The sequence below is a fragment of the Myodes glareolus genome, chromosome 27, assembly GCF_982192425.1.
Source record: "Myodes glareolus chromosome 27, mMyoGla1.1, whole genome shotgun sequence".
Classification (NCBI taxonomy): domain Eukaryota; kingdom Metazoa; phylum Chordata; class Mammalia; order Rodentia; family Cricetidae; genus Myodes; species Myodes glareolus.
The window spans coordinates 28,753,177-28,775,169 of record NC_142052.1 but is presented as its reverse complement, the minus strand read 5'-3'; the positions used below and the strand labels follow the sequence as shown (position 1 = coordinate 28,775,169).

The following is a 21,993-nucleotide window of genomic DNA, read 5'->3' as shown; positions in this document are numbered from 1 at the left end:
TCTCTCTTTCTCTGTCTCTGTTTCTCTGTCTCTGTTTCCCTCTGTCTCTCTCTCTCTCTCTCTCTCTCTCTCTCTCTCTCTCTCTGTGTGTGTGTGTGTGTGTGTGTGTGTGTGTGTAGACTATGTAGAACAGGCTTTAAAACCCACAGTGATCTTCCTGTCTTTCTTGTGTTGCATGAAAGCAGCCATGTCCTCCCTAAACAGCTTTATCAGAGTGAAAGCAATGTTGTTCTGAGGTTAAGAGAGATCATCATAACTATTCATCTATGAGCACAGTATACAGTGCTGTTAGTGACTTTATCTTAAAGTTTTCTGGTTTTATGCTCTCCATCTTTTGTGTCTGTGAGAATTATTGTATTGGTACACTTACCTTTTAGATCAAACATCAATGTTGATAATTGACTTTTCACATTGTCATTTACTGAATTTTCAACTAAGACCTTATTGTAAAATATGAACATGCCAGAGACATTTCTTTCCACCACTTTTATAATTTATATATATCCCAGCATGACTGAGGAAAGAATGTCCCTAAATGCCCCTGCTTTTACATTGTGATCATGTTCAGAACTGGATTTGTTAACTGAGCATGCTTAAGAAGAGGGAGGATATTACATGAATATGTTCAGACTCCCTTTGTAAAATCTCCATGCTGCCTTTGTTAGGAAAATGGCTGCTTTGGAAAAAACTCCCATGGTTTCTATGTCTCCTGCAGGGACAAAAATTTCCTAATTTCTCTATCTTGGCTCTTGAGATGACTATTCTTGGCAGTCAAACTGACTAATTCTGGGATTATTGACTATACAAAAATTGGTTATATCTGAGAGGGATTTTACATCATTAAAGGTTTTGAAAAAGCAAACCCTTCATTCATGTGGATCATCTGAGGTGATAAGCTCCACATTTGCTTTTTTTGATTTTGTTTTGTTCTTTTGAGACAGGGTAACACTGTAGATTTGGAGCCTGTTTTGGAAGTAGCTCTTGTAGAGTTGGTTGACTTTGAACTCAAAGAGATTTGCCTGCCTCTTTACCCAACTGCTGGGATTAAAGGCATGCACCATCACCTCCCAGCAAGCTCCACTTTTAGCTGCTTGGTGGCAGTGCACACTTTTAACACTATCACTCAGGAGGCTGAGGCAGTGAGATTTTCTGAGCTTGAGACCAGTCTGACCTACAGAATGAGTTTAAAAGCTACACAGACAAATTTGTCTTAAAAAGACCAAGGAAAACAAAACAAAACAAAACAAAAACAGAAAAAGCAAACAAACAAAACAAAACAAAACAAAGACTATGATCCACTTTTAACCTAGATCTCACCTTCTGGTAGCAGCCGATATATAGAAAGGATATTAAAGTAAGAAGCTCTCTTTTTGCTCTGGTATCCAGGTCTGGCGATCAAGTTCATTCCATTGCCAGCATTAGAGCCGACCTCTTTGGAATTTTGGTGTATACTGAAAACCAGCTGAGACATTGAGCCTCATTGACTGAACAACTACTGGGTTCTTCACTTGATCTTAGACCAAAGGCTGTGAAGCAATCTACTGGATACTTCCAGTTTTTATTGGTGGGCAGCTATTTTTTAGACGACCTGGACCACAGCTTGTGAAATTTTCTAATAAGCCCACTTTCTAATAAGATGGTGAGATTCATTCTACCAGTCCTGTTTATGTAGAGAATCTTGAATAATGCAGCTGCATGGTTATATGTACCAGTACATGGAGGAATATTTGCTGGCTAACATCAGTGCACATAAAGACATTCTTCCCGGCTCTATTATTCTCTATGTATTCAAATTTCCACGAACACTATTCTCTTTATTATTTTTCATTTGTCCAGAATTTGCTCTGAATTTCAGGAATAAAACTCAAAAATCCATGGAGCCATCACCTTGCCTTCTAGTGGGGGAAAGATCTTTTTGAGATCTGGTTCCTGCTGTTTTCTCACGGTTCTCTGAAATCCCTGTGACAACCTGGTAAAATGTACCTTCTGTTCATCTGATCTCAGCATGATATCACACAACAAACATTTCCTTTTGTGATCTTAAAACTCCCTTTAGTTGTTAATAGTCTAGGCTTCCTTCTGCATGTAGGACAGGAAATCATTGCACCACCTAGCATAGGTGCATAACAAGCTAGCTAGCCATGTTATGTCCTGGAGGAAAAAGGCAAAGTTTCTATGGAGTACAAGATTGTGACAGTGTCTGCTACTGGAGACAGGCACAAGTGATGCTGAAATGTTTATCTTGGCAGATCTAGAAAAGACCTTTGATGGGGGGCAGAAAAGAATGGCCAGAATCCCTTGTGCTGGGTCTGTAGCCCTTTGGAAGGTGTTCTTGCCACTCAGGCCTCTGTAAACAATCCGGTGCTCCAGGTGACCTGCCAGTCAGAAGGGGTGCAGCGTTCTTCCTGGGACCCACCTCCATGTCAGGCTTTCTAGAGCAGCTGGCACCAGCGGATTCCTGTGCTGTGGTGCATTTGCTGCTACATAGAGATGAGGATCTGAGAGCTTTGGTGAGCTGGGAAACAACAATATGATGAGCAAGGGAATGCAGGTTCCAGATGGGGAGGAGCAGAGGGTGTGGTATGGGAGGCAGTGTGGTGCATTCTCCCTGGATCTGGGTGGGACCCTGCCACGACATTCCCTGTGTTGTGAAGTCCCATGCGGTCCTTGCTAATTTGTGGGCCTGCGGGCAGGCCTCTGAATAACTTAGCTCTGTGGGCTTCATTTGTTTATAGAGAGTTTTGAGCAGGGAGCTGTGTGTACAAACATCTTAATAGTCAATTTCTGCAGGGTTGATACATTCATGGAAACAAGTTGACAAACTTGGAGAGGCCTAGTTTCTCCAGTATTTTCCTGACATTCAGTACTTTTCATTTAACCTTCACATATAGTCATCATTAATTTTAAATTTCTGGAGGTTGTCAAAGGATTCTCGTGTTTTTGGTAGCACTCCACTGCTATGCTGTAATGTGGAAGAGTAGAATTGGTGACATATAGAGTATTTACCAATGTTTAGGAAATAGATAAGTCTCACAAAGTAGAATTTAGCTGAGGGACAGCTGTGTCTAAAACACCAAAAATTTAAGTATATGCTAATCAGTACTGGTAGAGATTAGGATGCTTAGGTATGCATTGTTCACTAGTATTTTGCAGGTATTTGTCTCAAAACTATTACAAAGAAGCCATCACTGACTTCAAACCTGTCACTAGGCCCTTCTGCATATCAAAAGTCACCTCTAACAAGCTGCTCAAGGAGGCATTACAGGGTCACAAAGAACCTTGTGGCCTGGTGTGCCTTAAAGTTCCTGTTTTCTTTTTGAGAAAAGCATAGTTTTGCCAGATGGGCAATATGACATCAGGTGACAAATCCTTGAATGGCAAAATAGGGTTGTGGTAAGAACTGACTTGATCAATTGAGGCTTTCATTTAGGAACTCATGCAGGGAGAGAGAACATTCTTGGGAGCATCCCCTAAGGGGCAAATGTATTAATAATAAAACACAGTTCTTTTTCTAAAACCAGGAATATGTTTGAAAGAGCGGTAATGGTCGAGGGCTAAATCTTCCCACCATATTTAGCGATGGTTGTCACCCCAAGGCCACTCTGCACTTAGTAAAGGTCTTGAGATTCCCTGTGTTGCCCTTATGTAGAATTGTTTGACTAGCTTTCTCCTAAATTTGTGTGGTTGTTTCTCCTGACTTCTGATAATTCTCCCATTTCCTTCCATTCCCCCACCCCCCCGGAAGTATACAAGGTACAGGATGCTTTTCTTCTCTCTATTTCTTTTTTGTTTTTGTTTTTTGAACAGAGTTTCTCTATAGGACTGACTTGACTATCCTAGACTGTCCTGACTCTTCTAGAACTCACTCTGTTGACCAGGCATGCTTCAAACTCACAGAGATTACTTGGCTCTGCCTCCTGAGTTTTGGGATTGAAGGCGTGTGACGGCACTGCCTGGCAAGAGGCTACTTTCCTTAAGAAGCTTACAAAGCATAGGACATTCTTCACCAAGACCTCCTTAGCCTACCTTTTATCCTTTTTACATTTTTCTTTTCCTGTCTTTCTCATCCCTTGTGACCTTCACCTCAGAACCCTGCCAGTGAAGAATGCCCTGCTTTTTCAGGTCACCCCTGTACTTAAGAAATTATTCTGAGAATAACTTTGACTCCTGTCTACCCAGTTGTCTAATATGGCAAGTTGTCTGTTTTTATTTCAATTGTTCAAGGTGTATCCTAGAGCCAGATCCTAAAGGACACTCAAGGATAATAGCATATGTGGAACTCAAAATCCATCTTAGCTCTCTCCTCTTTGAGCATTAGCCAGAGATGGATGCATGCCATCATTAAACAGATTTTTCTTTATTAATTTCCTAAGTGAGTAAAATGGTTTCTCAATGGAAAGCCGTATTGAAAGACCCCAAAAGTCAGAGGGGTCTCAGTTGGAGCCCTCTGCCCAAGGACCAGTCCACTGGATGCAAGAGCAAGAGGCAGTCTATTGAGTACACAGGCGCCTGCAGATGCCTCAACAGCTTAGCTGAATGAGCATGCCGGGCTAGAGATACAACATGCATTTATAGGGGGTTCAGGGGTTACATAAGAGGCTGCATAGCAACAAGCATTTCATTGGTTCTCACATGGTGGACTGGGTCAAGCTTAGAATAGGGCAGTTTATCCATCTGCAGGTTATCAGAAAAACCATAAGATCTTGATAAAGCCAAGTTTGGCACTCTGGTTGTTTTGATAGAATGTCATAGTGACTTGATGTTCCCACTATCCTCCTGTTGTCCAAGTTTCTACATAGTTAGCTGACCACAGATATTCTCTTCAGTAGGGCCCACCTGGTTCCTCTTTTTGTGCATGAGGCCGGTATCAATTGGGTGGGGGTCTTTCAGTATCAGTTCTAAAACAGCTGCATTTCCATCTTGTTATAAAAATTTTTCTGGGACAACTTCTGTTATATTGACTTATGGGGCTTGGTCTGTTGCTGTCCAGGGTAATGACCTTGCTGTCCTCCATATTTTACTTTCAAAATTCTTAAATAAAAGGACTGTACCACCTCAGAGCTTTAAAATTATGAATTTGTCTTATGTAGTTAAGTATCCAATGGAGTCACAGGAAAAGAATTTGCATATGGAACATTCCTTCTGTCTTCAGATCAGAATAGGAGGAATAATTTAATGTGTACACTGCAAGGGACACAACATGGGTAATCAGCTCTTGGTGCCACCAGTATGAAAAAAGGGCCCAACTGTTGTACGGGGGAGTGATTTTGTAATTTCCCAGTATGGTTTATTTTAATTAATGCCCTGTTAAGGAACACAGAGCAGATGGTGAGTGTTGAACAGTTGGGAAGGTAATTGTGAGCCAATGAACGATGAATTTGCAATTAGGAAACAATCCTATGAATATATGAATGATCTTGCCTGACACAGTTGTGTTTGCTCAGAGATTTGGAAAACAGGCCATTGACTACAGTGGTGTCCCAAACCTGAGACAGACAGCAAGCCAAGTTAAATTGACTTTTTTCTTGTCTTGCATGGAAGCAGCTGTGGCCTTCTGCCTTGCCACCCTGCTCAGAGCAAAACCAGCTGAACATCAGGCCTCGTGAGCTGAACAACTACTGGATTTTTCACTTGATCTTTGGGAAAAGGGTGAGAAGCAATCTACTGGCTTCTTCAATTGTCATTTATAAGTAGCTATGTTTAGACAACCTGAAAAACAGCTTGTGAGACATTTTAATAAGCCCACATTTTATGTACCTGTTGAGTTTCATTCTACCTGTCCTGTTCATGTAGAGAATCTTGAATACTGCAGTTGTATATTTTATTTACCCGACCATGGAGTAAGATGGGCTGGCTAACAATAGTGCTCATGAAGACATTCCTTCCAGCTTCATTATTCTCTACATATTCACATTTCTATGAACAGTACTTTTTTTATTATTATTCATTTTCCTGGAGTTTGCTTCGAATTTCAGTAATAAAACTCTTAAAGAAAGGAGCCATCATCCAGCCTTTTGATGGGGGAAAGACCTATCATCTTGTTTCAGACCTGGCTCCTGCTTTTCTTTTTTCTGTTGTGTGAAATATCTGTGAAAACCTTGTAAAAAGTATCTTCAGTTCATCCAACCTCAGCAAGAAGCATGAACAATCATCTCCTTTTGTGACCTTAAAATTCTCTTTAGCAGTTCATATTCTGGGCATTCTTCCCCCTGTGGGACAGGGAATCCCTGCACCCACCTAGCACAGCACAGTGCACAGTACAAGCCAGCTAGCCACGTTGTGTCCTGGAGGAAAAAGGGAAAGTTTCTAAGGAGTGCAAGATTTTGAAGGTGTCTGCTTTTATAGCCAGGGGCAAGTGCTATTGAAATGCATATCTCGGCCTATCAAGAAAAGATCTTTGACTCAGGTGGATGAAATGACCAGAAACCTCTGTGCTGTCTCTTTAAGTACACTTCAGCCTTGTGGGAGGTGTTCTTGTCACTCAGGCCGCACTAGCCAATCAGGCCCTCCAATTGACCTGCCAGTCAGAACTAATGCAGGCCTCTTCCGGGCATCCGCTTTCCGTCTCGATATTGCCGATTTTGCTGAGGACCTGGCACCAGTGGTTTATGTGTTGTGGTGAAGTTGCTGCTGCTAGGAGATGATGAACAGCTTTGGCGACCTGAGAAACGACAGCATGGTGAGCTGGGGAATGCTGTCTCCAGATGGGGAGGAGCAGAGGGTGAGTTGAGGGAGACAGGATGTTGTGTTCTTCCGGGATCCGTGTGGGAACCTGCCGCCAGATTCCCTGCCTTGTGAAGTCCCGTGCGGTCCTGTAAATTCCTAGACCAAGGGGCAGGCCTCTGAACAACTTTGCACTTTGGGCTTAATTGGCTTTGAGAATTGGGAGCAGGATGCTGTGTGTACAAACATCTTTTTTGTCAACTTCAGTATGCCAAAGACGGAGAAGCCTAGTTTCTCCAGTTTCTTCTTGATATTGATCACTTTGCATTTAACTTTATGTACAATCTCCATTTATTTTTAACTATGCGGACGTTATCAAGGCATCTCACCTGTTGGATAGCACTGCACTTCTAAGCTGCAACGTAGAAGAGTAGAAGTGCTGATATGAAGGATTTGCCAATGCTTTGGAAATAGTTTAGTCTCACAAAGAAGAATTTAGGCTCTAAGTCACCCAAAAGATAAATGTGTTGTAATCAGGACTGTTAGAGATTAGGATGCTAGGGCACACCGTGCAGAAAAGGAGAGGCTGGACTGAGGGTGAAAAATTTCCCATTTCTTAAGTAGTTGAGATTATCTATGTGGAATCAGGTAGTCAATTGTAGATGCTCTATCAGTGTCCTGATTGACCATTGTTTGCAGTCTACAGACCAGTGCAAAAAGGAATCTGGGAAAGGGACTGACCTTATCTTTAAACCTAATTGCTATATTTACTGTAGTACATCTATAATAGAAGATCTGGGTAAAATGTTGTGGTCCTACTGAACAGAACTTTTCCGCATTAAGACATTGATCTTTCGAGAAAATACATGAGAAATTTTTAATGTGGTCGAATACAAATCCCTAGTCTCTGGAGTACATGGCCATAAAATCTGTCTCAAGTTTTCAAAATAGTTTTAGAGTTGACAACTACATCATATTTGCATTCTCCTTGCTTCCTCCAAGCCCTAATATGCCTGGATTGTTTTATAATTCCTGGTCTGTCTTTCTTTAACAACAGTTACAAAGTAACCATAGTTACACAGTGACAGTAGTTACTTTATGAATGTGACCTGTGTCTTTAGGATTAATTAGATTATTACTTCATCAGGCATCTTAAAAATATGTTCAGTTAACAGAATGGGGTAATTAAGACACCCAAAGATAGGTTACAGAATGGATTAAATTTTACTTTTTTAATCCTAATGGAAAGGAAACAACTGTGGGGAGACATTGGATAATAAAAAACTCTGCTGAGTTAAATCAACCTCTTTGCTTTAAAGATATGTTGAGCTCAGTATAAAAAAGCAGGATATGTGTTAAGTTGGGGAATAAAGATATAGAGACCATCAAAGGTGTTAGGAGTATTTTCCTAATGTGAGCTCTCTGCCGATGAAAAATTCCAATCAACTCAAATCAAAACAAGCCAAATTAAAAAATAAGTCCAGGTTTAATGGGAGTTCTGCACTCTCAGGTGGCCCCAAGGGGTCACGAACGTGACCACTGGGAGGAAGGGAAAGAGACCACGTGTTCCTCATTTGGGAGTTCACTTAAATATTCTGTGGAAGTGGTTCTGAGCACTCCACAGGAAGTAGCCAGATTTGAGTCTACATCCTTTTTTCCAAAGAGAGCCTAAATGTTTTTCATATTTACCACTCCAATTTTCTGTCACCCCTATATCCAAAGAGTCTAGAATGTTAAGTTAGGAGCTTAGGCCCCAGCCCTTGCATCTATTCTTGCCCCCTGTCCCAGAGAGTTAGCACTTTGGACCTGGCCAGCTGGGATTTGGGGGATGTAGACTCAAATCTGGCAACTTGCTGTGGGCACAGGGCATCATGGGAAAGGGGAGAGCTAGGAGTCCACATTCAGCAAAAGGTGTGGCTGGAGAGGCATCTCAAGTACTGGCATCCCAGAGATGTCAGGCATCTGTTCCTTGGGGGAGGTGAGAGGCAGGTGTCTAGGAAAAAATTGTTATCACCAAAGATGAGTGTGCCAGAATGAGGAGCAGGTAGGTGATGTAGTGGAGAGCAGGCTGCATCCCTGGCCTGGCTAGCTTATACCCAAAAAAATCACACAGAAATCTGTATTTATTAAATCACTGCCTGGCCCATTAGTTCTAGCCTCTTATTGGCTAACTCTCACATCTTGATTCAACCCATTTCTAATAATCTGTATGTGACTATGAACTCATGGCTTACCGAGAAAGATTCAGCATGTCTTACCTAGCAGCTTCATGGCAGGTGGCTCTCTCTGACTCTGCTTTCTTCCTCCCAGAATTCTGTTCTGTCTTCCCCACCTACCTGAGTTTGCCCTGTCAACTAGGCCAATGAAAGTAGCACAGACAGGAGACCCTCCTACACCAGGTAGGCTTTAATTTGTCAAAACATGGTGGGATGGTCTTCAAGGTTCCTGCTACACCAGAGAGTCTGCAAGACATTCTGAAAGACACAGAGGAAAGTAACTGATAACATTTGCCAGTACAAGCTGGGACAGTCTTTCAAATTCCCTGCTTCACTGACAAGTCTGTCAGATACTCTAGGCCTGTAGGTTAAAGATTTATGGCCCACGGATGCCGAGGAACTTCAAGTGACTGTCCAGGCAGCCAGAATTCTCTGACATCAGGTATTATTACATCCTTCTGGGATCTGTGATGGAGCAGAAGACTGAACAATTAGATTTATAGTTTTCCTTACTTATGATGGAAAGTAAATTAGGTGAAAAAGTTTTGAATTACTAAAATAGGGTAGGTAATAGAGTATTTTCTCTAAACTTGCTAAATACAAAAATAATGAATATTTTAAATATTATTAAATATCTTGATAAGTGGATTGTTGTATGTAGTTTAGTGAAAAAACCCAAACCTTTTATTTTAGTTTAGACACAATGTGGAATTGTTGTGGAATATTTGTATGACAGGATTTCTTGAATTCCTTTCTCTTGCATTTTTTAACTCTGTGTAGCTGTGTGACTTTGCCTGTTGAAAATACTTGATTGGTCTAATAAATATCTGAATAGCCTATAGATAGGTAAAATTGGGATAGGTGTGGCTGTTGTTCAGCAAGAATAAGTAGAAGGAGAAAGAGAGAAGTATCCAGGAACAAGACAAGGAGAGACAGACATCAGGGGCTAGTCACCCAGCTATGCAGATGAATAAGTAAATAAAGGTATATAGAATAGAGAAAGATAAAAGCCCAAAGGCAAAAGATAGATGGGACAATTTAAGTTAACAAAAGCCATGTAAAAAGAATCCAAGCTAAGGCTTGGCATTCGTAGGTAAGAATAAACCTCCATGTGATTTATTTAGAAAGCTAGTGGTAGGCCTCTAAAAGTGCCAAAGATTAAAAAAATCAACTAAATAATGAAGCATCCTTTGTGCATATGCCCAAGAGTGGTATAGCAGCATCTCGAGGTAGATCTATTCTGCCATTTGGTTTTCATAATAGCTGAATAAGTCTGTAAAATTTATTTCCCAAACAGGAACCAGAGTGAAGCACTTAAAGTACTGCTCAGTTCATGCCATTCTAATGTATGAGTCCTTCAGCGACTGTGACTTGAAATTCCTAGGACTGCTCTTACTACCGAGAATGGACTTTTTTGTTTTTATTTTGTTTTTTAGCACTGATTTGATGTTCCAGTAATTGTTTTTAATACTTTGACTACATGTATTTGTGAGCTCTTGAGATGATTCATCCCATCAATGCACACTGACATACATGTACAATAAATTTGTTCCAATGGTAGAGAGAATCAGTTCTTAAAAGTTATACATTGGCCTTTACATATGAGGTATAGCATATACCAGGATTCACCTTGACCTTCTTGGTACATTATAGCTGTTATAGAAAAGTAATAATAGCTTTACTTAAATACAGGTAATGTCTTCATGCTTTCATAGGTCTGAAAATATCAATGCTTCTTGTGCTATGAAAAAAATAGAAAAACATGTGTGGTCTAAAAATTTTCTGCCAGAATTACTTATTTTGCTCTCTAATCTTTAGTAGGGGTGGGTGGCCTTGACTTCCATATGCACCCAAGGATGGCCCTGTCTTGATGCGCTTATCCTCACACAATCACTGTTCAGCTCATGATTTCTGTATGTAAAATGTGACAGTGTTGCGCCTTTTTCATACTGCATAGGTTTAGATTCAGAGTTGAAGGATGCTCTTGATTTTCCTTCAGATCTATGTGATTTCTTCTTGTTTTTGGTCCTTCATGGCCCACGTCTACAGAAAATAGTACTAAGTCATCATTATTACTTGACTTTCCTTTTTAAAATTTTATTTGCTTTTACAACTATTATTTTGGGATATCTTTTATTTTCCATTATTCTAGGTAATTTTTGCATTGGGAGTAAAACCCAGCAGGGCTTCTGCTAGCAGTTCTTCTACCACTGAGCTGCTCCCTTCCTAGAAATACTTGTTTAGGGGCTGGAAAGATGGCTCAGTGGTTGAGAGCATTGCCCGCTTTTCCAAAGGTTCTGAGTTCAATTCCAGGCAACCGCATGGTGGCTCACAACCATCTGTAATGAGTTCTGGTGCCCTCTTCTGGCCTGCAGACATACACACAGACAGAATATTGTATACATAATAAACAAATAAATATTTTTTAAAAAGAATCAATAAAAATCTAAATGAGGGGGAGCAAATGCCTTAACAACTAAAACATAAATAAGAAATACTTGTTTAATATTGGAAAATGTGTTTTCTTCACTATGATTTCAGTAAATAGATCAAGTGTTTCCATAACAGTCGATGGTACAGTCAAACAACGCATGTACAGAACACAAGATTTAGATGAACTGAAATGTCAGATAAAATAAAATCCAATCTCAGAAAACAAATCAAAATATTAAGGATCCCTGAAATATTAATCCTAATGAGATCTCACTGGACTCAAGTCGTTTCATAGCGAGGCATTCATGTGACCCTACTAACCAACCCATCACAGGAAAACTCCTGGGAACCCAAGTGGCTGCTTCAGACACTCAGAAAATGAAAACCAGGTTTGATCCGACACACCCTTAATTTGGCTTTAAAGCCAAGCTTTTTCATGTGTTTTCTTCTCTGCCCATCACTTTTAAAGAAACATTTCTGGGACAGCTTGCACTGAGAACTGTTGTTTAAGTTCAGGTTTGGCACCACAGCAAGTCTGGGTTCATGGTGATGCAGAGACGGCCTGCGAGGTGGGTCCAAAAGGTCCCCTCACCTTCTCCTGGAGATACACAAAACCCAAAGAAATGGGTCTGTGCTCAGGGCACAGGGGCTTCAGAGGATCCTTATGAAGACATTTAAAAATGGCAAGTGGGACAGGTGCACGGTGAGAAGGGCCGAGTGGCCGGCTCTCTGTCCTGCACCACTGATTTGATGGAAGACGAAGGACAGGGTGGGCCGGTAGGGAGGAAAAGGCAGACAGCTAATGCGTTTCATTTAACAGCTACTATAAATCAAAGACTTAAAGGAAATTAAAGACCTATCAGAATAATTTGGCAACTTTAATTCTTAGGAAGATCAAAGTTCTCTCCAAACCTAATTTGATGTTTCATTACTAAAAGCGCAGACCAGAATGGTACAGTGTTACTGCAGAAGATTAGGGAAGAGCCTCGGCTGCTTCACTCACACTCATTTGAAGAATGGATGCCTCCCTACCTCAAATGCTCTAGGGAGGAACTGCTACACTTACATGGTTCCTTATTAAATTTGAAAAGTGCCTCAAAGTTTGGACACCAGAAAGACACCCCGAAAAACATGTGTCTAAACTGCAACTTGAGGTTAATATGACTAAAGCAGTTACATAGTGAGAAGTGCTGAAGGTACATGATGTCTTTCCCGGCACAGGCGTGGCCACGGTTCTTCACCAAATGGTGTAGCCACCATCTGAGCCACCCATGAAGAAGTTTTCCTTGCGCTGAGTCACAAGGACGTTGGCTTCCTGCATGACTGCAAGCTGAGCAGCGTTGGGAGGGCATCCAGGGGGTGGAGGGGGAATGTTGCCAGCGGTAGGGCCAGTGCCAAATCTGGCACCTGCATCATACCCTCCTTCTACCAGCACTGCTGAGCCAGGTGGATAGATGGGACCGACTGGATAGTAAGCCATGGGGACTGTGGAGCCTAAAGGCCCAATAGCCACAGACTGGGCCATAGGCAGCTACAGAGAGGCGCCAGGAAACGCAGCTGACGTGGTAGGGACTGTGGCTGCCCCTAGATGAACAAAGCTTGGACGATAGTGCTCTGAGTACGCAGGCGGAGCGTCTGTGTAGGGTGGAGCCTGAGGAAGGTGTAAGGTCTGAGGGTATATTGGATTCCCAGGTGGTTGCACAGGGTAGGTAAGCTGTGTTGGATATTGACCTTTGCTGTTCGTGGTGGCTACGGGTCCGCTTCGCTCGGCGTCATGGACGGTTATTTTTTTCATCCTTTTCCTGTTCGGAGTCGCTCTGTGTCCGGAAAATGTGTTTTCTTCACTATGGTTTCAGTAAATAGATCAAGTGTTTGCTTAAAAATTATTTGTATTGTTTTTCAGTTCACTGTGGCTTTTCTCACAGTAGGATAGTTGTCTTTATAGATTACTTCATTTCTTAATTTTTAAGTTTTTTATCCATGTATCTTACCTTTCAATAAAGACTGAAGCTTTTCTTATGGATGCTATCATGTCTGTACTTAAGAAAATATATTACTTTTTGTCACAAAGTCAACAAAATATCTTAGCTAAATAATATTTACAATGTTGTTAAACTTCTATTTAATAAAGTAATTGCTATATTTGAGCTAATTTTTCTGAATAACATTCCTGGAATTCATTTTTGTAACCCCAGCTATTCTGACACTTGGGGAAATATTGCTAACTTCTAAGAGCTGGGATTATACATCATGACCTGGAAAATATCATTTTTCTTCCAGTTATTTCTTACCTTGTATATGTCTAAGTAAATGATTGTGTATTCTAACAAATATGAAATCTGCTAAGAAATGCTAAGAAATCTTGCTTACAACTAGACAGTCATTGGGAAGGATGTTTCCTATTCTTCAGTTGGAAGATAGATTTTTTGAGCTCAGATTAGTTTAATTCAAGATACATTTTCAGACCTATGAAAGCATGAAGACATTACCTGTATTTAAGTAAAGCTATTATTACTTTTCTATAACAGCTATAATGTACCAAGAAGGTCAAGACCATTACAAATTAGGGAAAAAAATTTTGTTGCAGTCCTGGAGTAGGTTCTTCTAGGCCCCTGAGAACACATTGTTGTCCATGTAGGGAAAAATCTAGTGCCTTGTGTTTTCACAACATTAGACTTGCTTAGCCAGCTTGGTTTTGGGGATCAGTTTGGTGTTTGCCATGGATTCAGGGTCCCTGGGTTAAAAATGAGGTGTACACAAGATTAAACATAGCCAGAAATCCTGGGGTTTCCTTGTCTATATTTCAGCAGCTATTTATGGAATCCTGGTGCCTACACGTATGTCTGTGTGCCACTTGCATTTCTCTTACCTAGTGAGTGATTCCCTGCAAATGGAATTAAAGATGGTTGTTGGTTTCTCTGTGGATGTTGGAAATCATTCCAGGCCCCTTAGAAAAGGAATCAGTGCTCTTTATTGTTGGGCTTTTGCTCCTCTTCCTCAATCTTTTGCCTATCACAGATTTGTTTCATCTTGTCTGTGATGATATTATTACTATTGTTTGTTTAGTTTAGTATTTTGAGACAGGCTCTCAGGTAGCCCAGACTAATTGTGACCTCCTGTGAATCCTTGAACTTCTGATCCTTCTAAGTTTCCAGAATTGCTGGGATTAGAAGTGCACACCACTACCACAGCTGCTACACATGTTTTTGGTGATGTGAATGCAGGGAAACACTCCACCAACTAGGCAAGCTTTGTCCACAGCACCTATTATGTTGTCTTTTCATTGAAACATGGTAAACCGAATTGTCTTCATTTTCATCATATTTTCATTGAGTTCACTAATTTCAGTCGTTAGACCTGTCCTGAGTGACAAATTAATTAGATTTTATTTGAGTGAATGTTAGAGGCTCTGAAATGGATTACTTTGAAGGAATACAAAATATTTCAAGAACTCTTGTCATTATTCATACTGTCATGCATTTGTAGTTTCCCACTCCTGTTTGAATCTTAATTATGTCATAATACTTCTGAAAATCAGCCCACTGTCATCTTTCCAGTACTTTCCTGTCATCCTTTTGTAAAATTTCCAGTTTAAGCAACTATCATTTAGTTAATAGATGTACTGATAGTTCATCTGTATTTTAATAAATAAAACTTGCCTGAAGATCAGAGAGTAAAGCAGTTGCACTGATCAGCCATACTGACCATGTAGTGGTGGCACACACCTTTTTTCCCCATAACCCCACTAGTTTGCCTTAGAAATTGGGCAGTAGTTGTGCACACCTTTAATCCCAGCACTAGAGAGGATTATAAGATTGGAGGAGTCTGATTTCAGGCTCAGTGTAATTCTCATGATTCTTGGAAGCAGTCTTGAAAATTGCCATTTCAGGCTGAGTTAAGAGTGTGTACCTGATTGCTTTGCTTTTCTGGTCTTCAGGTTGATCCCCCACATCTGTCTCTGGGTTTTAATTAATCAAACTACAAACAGGTGTTAGGATGATATATGATGTTCCAGTTGCTTTTCTTCCACCTAGCCCCTAACTGATCAGAAACATGTTGAGAAGTTCAAGTTTTTGACTGTCTTAGTTTGTTATTCCTACATTATCCATCCTTTCTTATTTTATAATTTATTCATTTATTTATTTGGTTTTTTGAGACAGGGTTTCTCTGTAGCCTTGAAGCCTGTTCTGGAGCTAAGTCTTGTAGACTAGGCTGATCTCAGAGAAGCAGGGATCTGCCTGCCTCTGCCTCCCTAGTGCTGGGATTAAAGTCGTGCATCACCACTGCCTGGCTTACAATTTCATATGTAAGTTTAATGTACCATGATCAATCCCACCCTTTATTTCAACCCCTACTGTGCCCCTGTCTCTTTTTTGTTTCCTCTTCTCCAGTTCAGTGGATGCTTTTAGATTCATGGAATTCACTTAGTCCTTGTGGGAGGAAAGGGTTTACTTGGCATACACAGACCACCATGAATGCAAGTCAGTCAGGAAATCAATACAGAAACATAGGTGCAGGAGCATAAATAGAGACCCTGGAGGAATACTGCTTCCTGACTTGTTGTTCCTGACTTCAATTTTCTTTCTTTATTCTTTTCTTTTTAAATTGAAAATATATTTTCAGACAATATATTTTGATTATGATTTCCATATCCCCAATTCCTCTCACATCTTCCCATACAACCCATACTACCCCCCCATTTCTCTCTCTCATTAGAAAAGAAACACACATCTAAAAGTTCTGTTTGCAATCTTATACACTGCAGAACCACCTGACCAGGAATAGTGCAGCTCTACAGTGGGCTGGTTCCTCCGTCATGAATCATTAATCAAGAAAATCCCCAATCACTGAATGTTTTCCTTTACAAATAGAGTTGAATAAAATTTTGCTTTGTTCTTTGTGAACATCTCATAAGAATGCTCCAGATAGCCTAAAACGCACACTGTATAGCTTAATAAATAAATATGTTGGATATTTTAAAACAACTTCCAGGAAACATTCTATTCTATACAATTAGCTCATTTTTCCAGAGCATAATAATTTTCTGTACAAGATGGCATATCCAAAATAGTTGTCTTTATATTTTCTTAAATTTCAATAAACTGGAAGTGGGAGAAATTTCACACTGCTTACATTTTCTCCATTCCTCATTACTTCATTCTATGAAATTAGAATCAATTTTTCTTGAACAGTTGGTAATTTAGGAACATTTTAACTAGTTTCTCTGTAATTATGGTATTTGGACATTTTGTTTTAGTGCTAAGACTCCAACTGTCGAAGGTGAAATAATGCCTATTAAAGTAAACTTTACAGCTACCAGTAAACCAGGTATTTTTTTTTACTTTTAGTTTTTCGAGACAGGATTTCTCTCTGTCTTAGGAACCTGTACTAGAACTCACTCTATAGACCAGGCCAGCCTTGAACTCATAGAAATCCACCTGATTCTGCCTCCTGAGCACTGGGATTAATGCCATTTGCCACCACCACCTGCCAGTTACTTTTTAAGAATGTTTTTCTAAAATAGTTAGAAACAGTTAATTTGAGGCAAAGGAACTGGTGGCACAGATCATGCTTTCTTTGATCCATAAACCAGTTCCAAGATCACGACATGCTGACATTTTTTCTTAGGCTTGTTTCTTGCTAGCTCTTATAACTTCCCTGTTTCTCTTTATCTACATTTTGCCTCCTTCCTTTCGGTATGTCCTATATTTGTTTCTGCTTCTGATATCTGGCTGGTTGGCTGCTGCCTAACTTTAGGTCCTGGGCTTGTCCCTCTCATTCTCGTCCATTCTAGCCTTGTTCTCTCTAGATTCCTCCTCCAATTTATCCCTTCTACCAGCCAGTCCTGCCTTCTGTTAGCTATTTACTGTTCAGCTTTTGGACCAATCAAGTGCCTTAGGCAGACAAGACAAAACAACAATACCTCTTTACACAATGAAGCAAATGCAACACAACTTCACATAGCTAAAATAATATTCCATGGCATAGACAAATGTAACACATGCTGACATTGTGAAAGTATCCTTCCACAACAGGGACAGGGGCATGAAGTGATTGGAGAGAGGAAGGGGAAAGAAGTTGTCCTTTGTTTATGTTTTAAATATTAAACACGGAGAATAGAGCTAAATAGAGAATTCTCAGAAAGTGAAATACAAATGGCTGACAAACATTTAAGTCTTTAACGCACTTATTAAGTATTGGGGAAATGCAAACCAATTACTATTTCTCTCTGATTTGATTTCATTAATGTCAATATACCTATTTTTTTTTAAAAAAATGACAAATCCTGGAAACAATGTGCCGAAAGTTGAACTCCATTTCAGTGCTTAAGGAAATGCAAGCTGGTTTAACCATTTTTAAACTCAATCTGGAGGTTCCTTGAAAGGCCACCTCTAAAGATACTATGTACCCAGCAGTACCACCACTGGCATAAACATCCAGAAGTCTATATCATGTATGGTAAATCTGCTAATTTATGGTCATTGTAATTATATGTACAATAGCCAGGACACAGAAAGCACCCTAGATTTGAATCAACTGTTTAATGAATAATAAAAATTGTTATAGTCATATATGGTAACATTGAAGCATTGAGAAAAATTAAACTACAAAGTTCACTGCCTGATATTTTGTTTGTATTCTGATAAATAAAGCTTACGTGAAGATCAGAGGATAATTTCCTATTTCTCCACTGGCTTTAGCAAAAGCACTGTGGAATCTGTGTGTTTATAAACAATTGAATATTGAACATGTGTATTTACATTAATAATACAGATAGTGTGCATTTGTTCTTTCATTCCCCTAATGATAGGATATTCTCTGGCACCCTATAGGCATTGTTCTTACTGAACTAGTTCACTCTTAATAATTCCTGCTCACTGTCTTAGGTAAAATGACTCTTCTGAATCTTACCCTCTAGGACTTCAATCTACCCACTAAAGTTTCAATATTCATGTTGCCCTCTAGCAACAAAAATCTGTCATATTAATGAACTCCTAGATATCTGTCTCCACTTCTAACTATTCCTAATGTTTAATTTTTCTTTCTTTCTTCTTCTACTTCTTTTTTTCAAAATAATGTTTTCTAATTTCATCCATTTTCCTGCAAAATTCAAGCTGTTGTTATTTCTTTCTGTTGTGTAGTACTCCATTGCTTAAATGTACCACAGGTTTTTTTTTTGTCCATTTTACCGAGGGGCATTTAGGTTGTTTCCAGGTTCTGGTTATCACAAACAAAGCTGCTATGAACATAGTTGAGCACAAGTCTTTGTGGCACAATTGAGCATCTTTTGGATATATACCTAAAAGTGCTATTATTGAGTCTTGAGAAAGGTTGTTTCCAAATCTTTTGAAAAATTGCCACCCTGACATCCAAAGGCGATGTACCAGCTTGCATTCCCACCAGCAATGCAAAATGTTCCCTTTTCCCATAACGACTCCAGCATAATTTGTCATCAGTGTTTTTGATCTTGGCCATTTTTACATGTGTAAGATGGAATCTCAGAGTTGTTTTGATTTGCATTTCTCTGATGACTAGGGATGTTGTACATTTCTTTAAGTGTCTTTCAGCCATTTTAGATTCCTCTATGGAGAATTCTCTGTTTAGGTCTGTACTCCACTTTTTTATTAGACTATGTGGTCTTTTGGTGTCCAATTTCTTGAGTTCTTTGTATATTTTAAAGATCAAACCTCTGTCTGATGTGGTGTTAGTGAAGATCTTTTTCCATTCTGTATGCTGTCCTTTTGTGTTGTTGACCATGTCCTTTGCTTTACAGAAGCTTTTCTGTTTTAAAAGGTCTCATTTATTAATTGTTTTCCTCAGTATCTGTACTGCTGGGTTTCTATTTTGGAAGTGGTTCCTCGTGCCAATGCATTCAATCATACTTCCCGCTTTCTCTTCTATAGGATTCAGTGTCACTGACTTTATGTTGTGTTCTTTGATCCATTTGGATTGATACTTTTTATTTTTTAAATGAATATTTTTTTTATTTTATTTTGTTTCAAATGACAGATCTGCTCAAGGTAATTTTACTCAGTTTATTTTTAAAAGGATAGGGCTATTTAAAAGACTATACATAAAAAAATTTTTATTATAAGGTCAAACTTTTCTATACTGAATTACAAAACTTATAAAATTATTTATTGGAGTTTCTGTCAGTTGTGGTGACATCTAAAGAACATGGCCTAGATAGTATTTTGCTGTTTAGGATGCTAGCACTAAATGAGCAAATCCACTAAATGAGTACATTTAGTAAATTTTAGTGAGACTCTAATTCTATAAATACTGAAATAATCAGCACATATGCATTCAGCTAATAAAACAAAGAACATGTTTTTGAAAATGTATTTAAGATATATTCAAAAGAATTTATGTCAGGTGAATAAAACATGAAATTTTTCTAAAATGGTATAACAAATGTTAGATCCAAAACAAAACAGTAAGTTAGCAGACTTCTACAGAAATGAACAGACTATTCTGCAATCCTAACAGAGCAAATCTTCGCCACAGTGAAAGTCAGATAATATCAGATCCTGCTAACAGCCTGCTTTCTGGTTGCCCTGAGTTGTGGCTCCCACCAAGGATATTGTAGTTTAGAGAGACTCCACTGGGCTTACTCTCATACCTGGTTGTTATTGTAACCACATGTAAAAATAGTACAAATCATGAAGCAAGAATAAATGTTCTTGAACGTTAAGTTTACTATAAGGAAATGCTCAGGAAAGGAAAATAGCTTCAAGAATTATGTCAGTGAGAAAAAAAACTATCTTTAAAATCTCAAAGAAGAGTATATTCATTTGCTTTTAATTTTCTGAAGTTTTGGACCTAAAAGTTTAAAATTCTAGACACTAATGTCTGATTTACCTAAGAAAGTAAGTGGGATGCCCAAGGTCTCAGGACTCTACCCAGCACTCAGTAAGTGGCAGCCATCAGAGCCTTGACAACAGTCTAGTAATACATAGGACTTCAACCTTACACCCAGGACCATGGAACAAAAATTAGCAACTATTATTTATAAAGATAGCTTTGAGGAAAGAAAAATGGTAGAAATGGCTACTGTGCCAACAAGTAAGTTCAATTCCTAACACCACCAAAAAAAAAATTAAATAAAATAAAGATGATAACTTAAAAAAGAGTAGAAACATATATAATATATATAGAATATAATATATAGAACATAGAGTGTATATATATAGTGTACTACAATCGACCTTGAATTTTTTCCAATAGATCAAAATCATACTAATGTATTTATCTCAATATTATATCCACCTTTTTTCTCTAGTAGAGAGACATTGGCTCTGACCATTAATCCTTTATAATCAACCCCATTTAAATGGAAATAAACATCTATAAATTATCATTTTAGAGATTATCATTTGAGCATTATTTTCTTCAAATTGCTTTCTCTTGTTTTTTGGGCAAAGTATTTTTAGGGTTCATAGAGACCTTTCCGGGGATCATGTTTCATCAAATCACATTAGCCTTAAATTAATCTATAGTTTTTCATCATCTGTGGAAACAAAAGCAGAACATATTTTCCAAGTTACATATCATTAGACTCAAATTTTGAAGTCAAGATACTTTTAAATATATGTGTTGGTTTAGCTTAGGAGCCCATACAATAAAATGTCTTTCTGTAGTTAGCTCATGCACAGTTTACAAATTCATAGAAAACACAATAATATACATAACCCAGACTTCTGCCTTTATTTTGCTGTTTTTTTACTCTATTTTTTACATTTATTTTCTTTATTTTGGGTTTTTTGAGAAAGAGTTTCTCTGTGTATCTTTGGTTGTCCTGGAGCTAACTCTGTAGCCCAGACTGTCACTGAACTCACAGAGATCCTCCTGCCTCTGACTCCCAACTACTGGGATGAAAGGCATGTGCCACCACACCTGACTAATCTATTTATTTTAAAGGAATTTTTTTCCCTTTTTCTCTTTTCTCCCAAGCCTGAATGTATTTTTTAAAAACTTTTTAACTGTTTGGACCATATGTATTTCCTTCTGAATCTGGCTTTACCATAGATCTTTGTCTTTTTGGGGGCATATTAAGTATTTTTTCTTTTGTGCATTTCTTTACTTTACTTTAAATTTGTTTTTCACATTTTACATACCAATACCAGTTCCTACTCCCTCCTCTCATCCAGTTCCCTTCACCTCTGCTCCACACATTTCACCCACTCCTCAAAGAAAGTAAAGATTCCCATGGGGGGAGTCAATAAGGTCTACCATATTGTTTGAAGAAGGACCAAGGCCCTCCCTTCTATATCCAGGCAAAGCAATGTATCCATCCAAAGAGAATGGGTTCCAAAAATCCACTACAAGCAGTAGGAACTAATCCTGGTCCCACAGTCAGTGGCCCTGCAGTTTGTTCCAGTTGTATAACTGTCATCCACATTCAGACAGTCGAGTTTGATCCTATGCTGGTTCCTTCCCCATCAGTCTGAAGTTGGTGGTCTCCAATTATGTCAGGTAAACTGTTTCAGTGGGTATCCCCATCATAGTCTTGACCTCGTTGCCCATATTCTGACTTTTACCACTCCTTTTTTAAAGGAATGTAAAACTATTTATTGACCACTCTTCATTATTTACAATAAAATAAATATACAGCTGGATGACATTCGGATACTACAAAGTTACTTTTCTGGCTCATTGAACCAGAACCCAAATACTGAAA

At 39.0% G+C, this 21,993-nt stretch overlaps 1 protein-coding gene and 1 pseudogene across 2 annotated transcripts in view; one reads left to right on the top strand and one right to left on the bottom strand.

Annotated features, from left to right (window-relative positions):
* The first annotated feature begins 6,569 nt into the window (after positions 1 to 6,569).
* LOC148117629 (uncharacterized) overlaps positions 6,570 to 21,993 on the top strand; it is a 46,461-nt gene continuing 31,037 nt past the window's right edge. Inside the window, exon 1 of one of the 2 annotated variants that reach the window (XM_087902341.1) lies at positions 6,570 to 6,679. In XM_087902341.1, the coding sequence (XP_087758467.1) occupies positions 6,641 to 6,679 (39 nt within the window). In that variant the 5' untranslated portion in view covers positions 6,570 to 6,640. Of the gene's footprint in view, positions 6,722 to 21,993 lie in introns of both variants that reach the window. The other variant, XM_087902340.1, reaches the window with a different exon arrangement.
* On the bottom strand, positions 12,368 to 13,344 carry LOC148117630 (DAZ-associated protein 2 pseudogene; annotated as a pseudogene).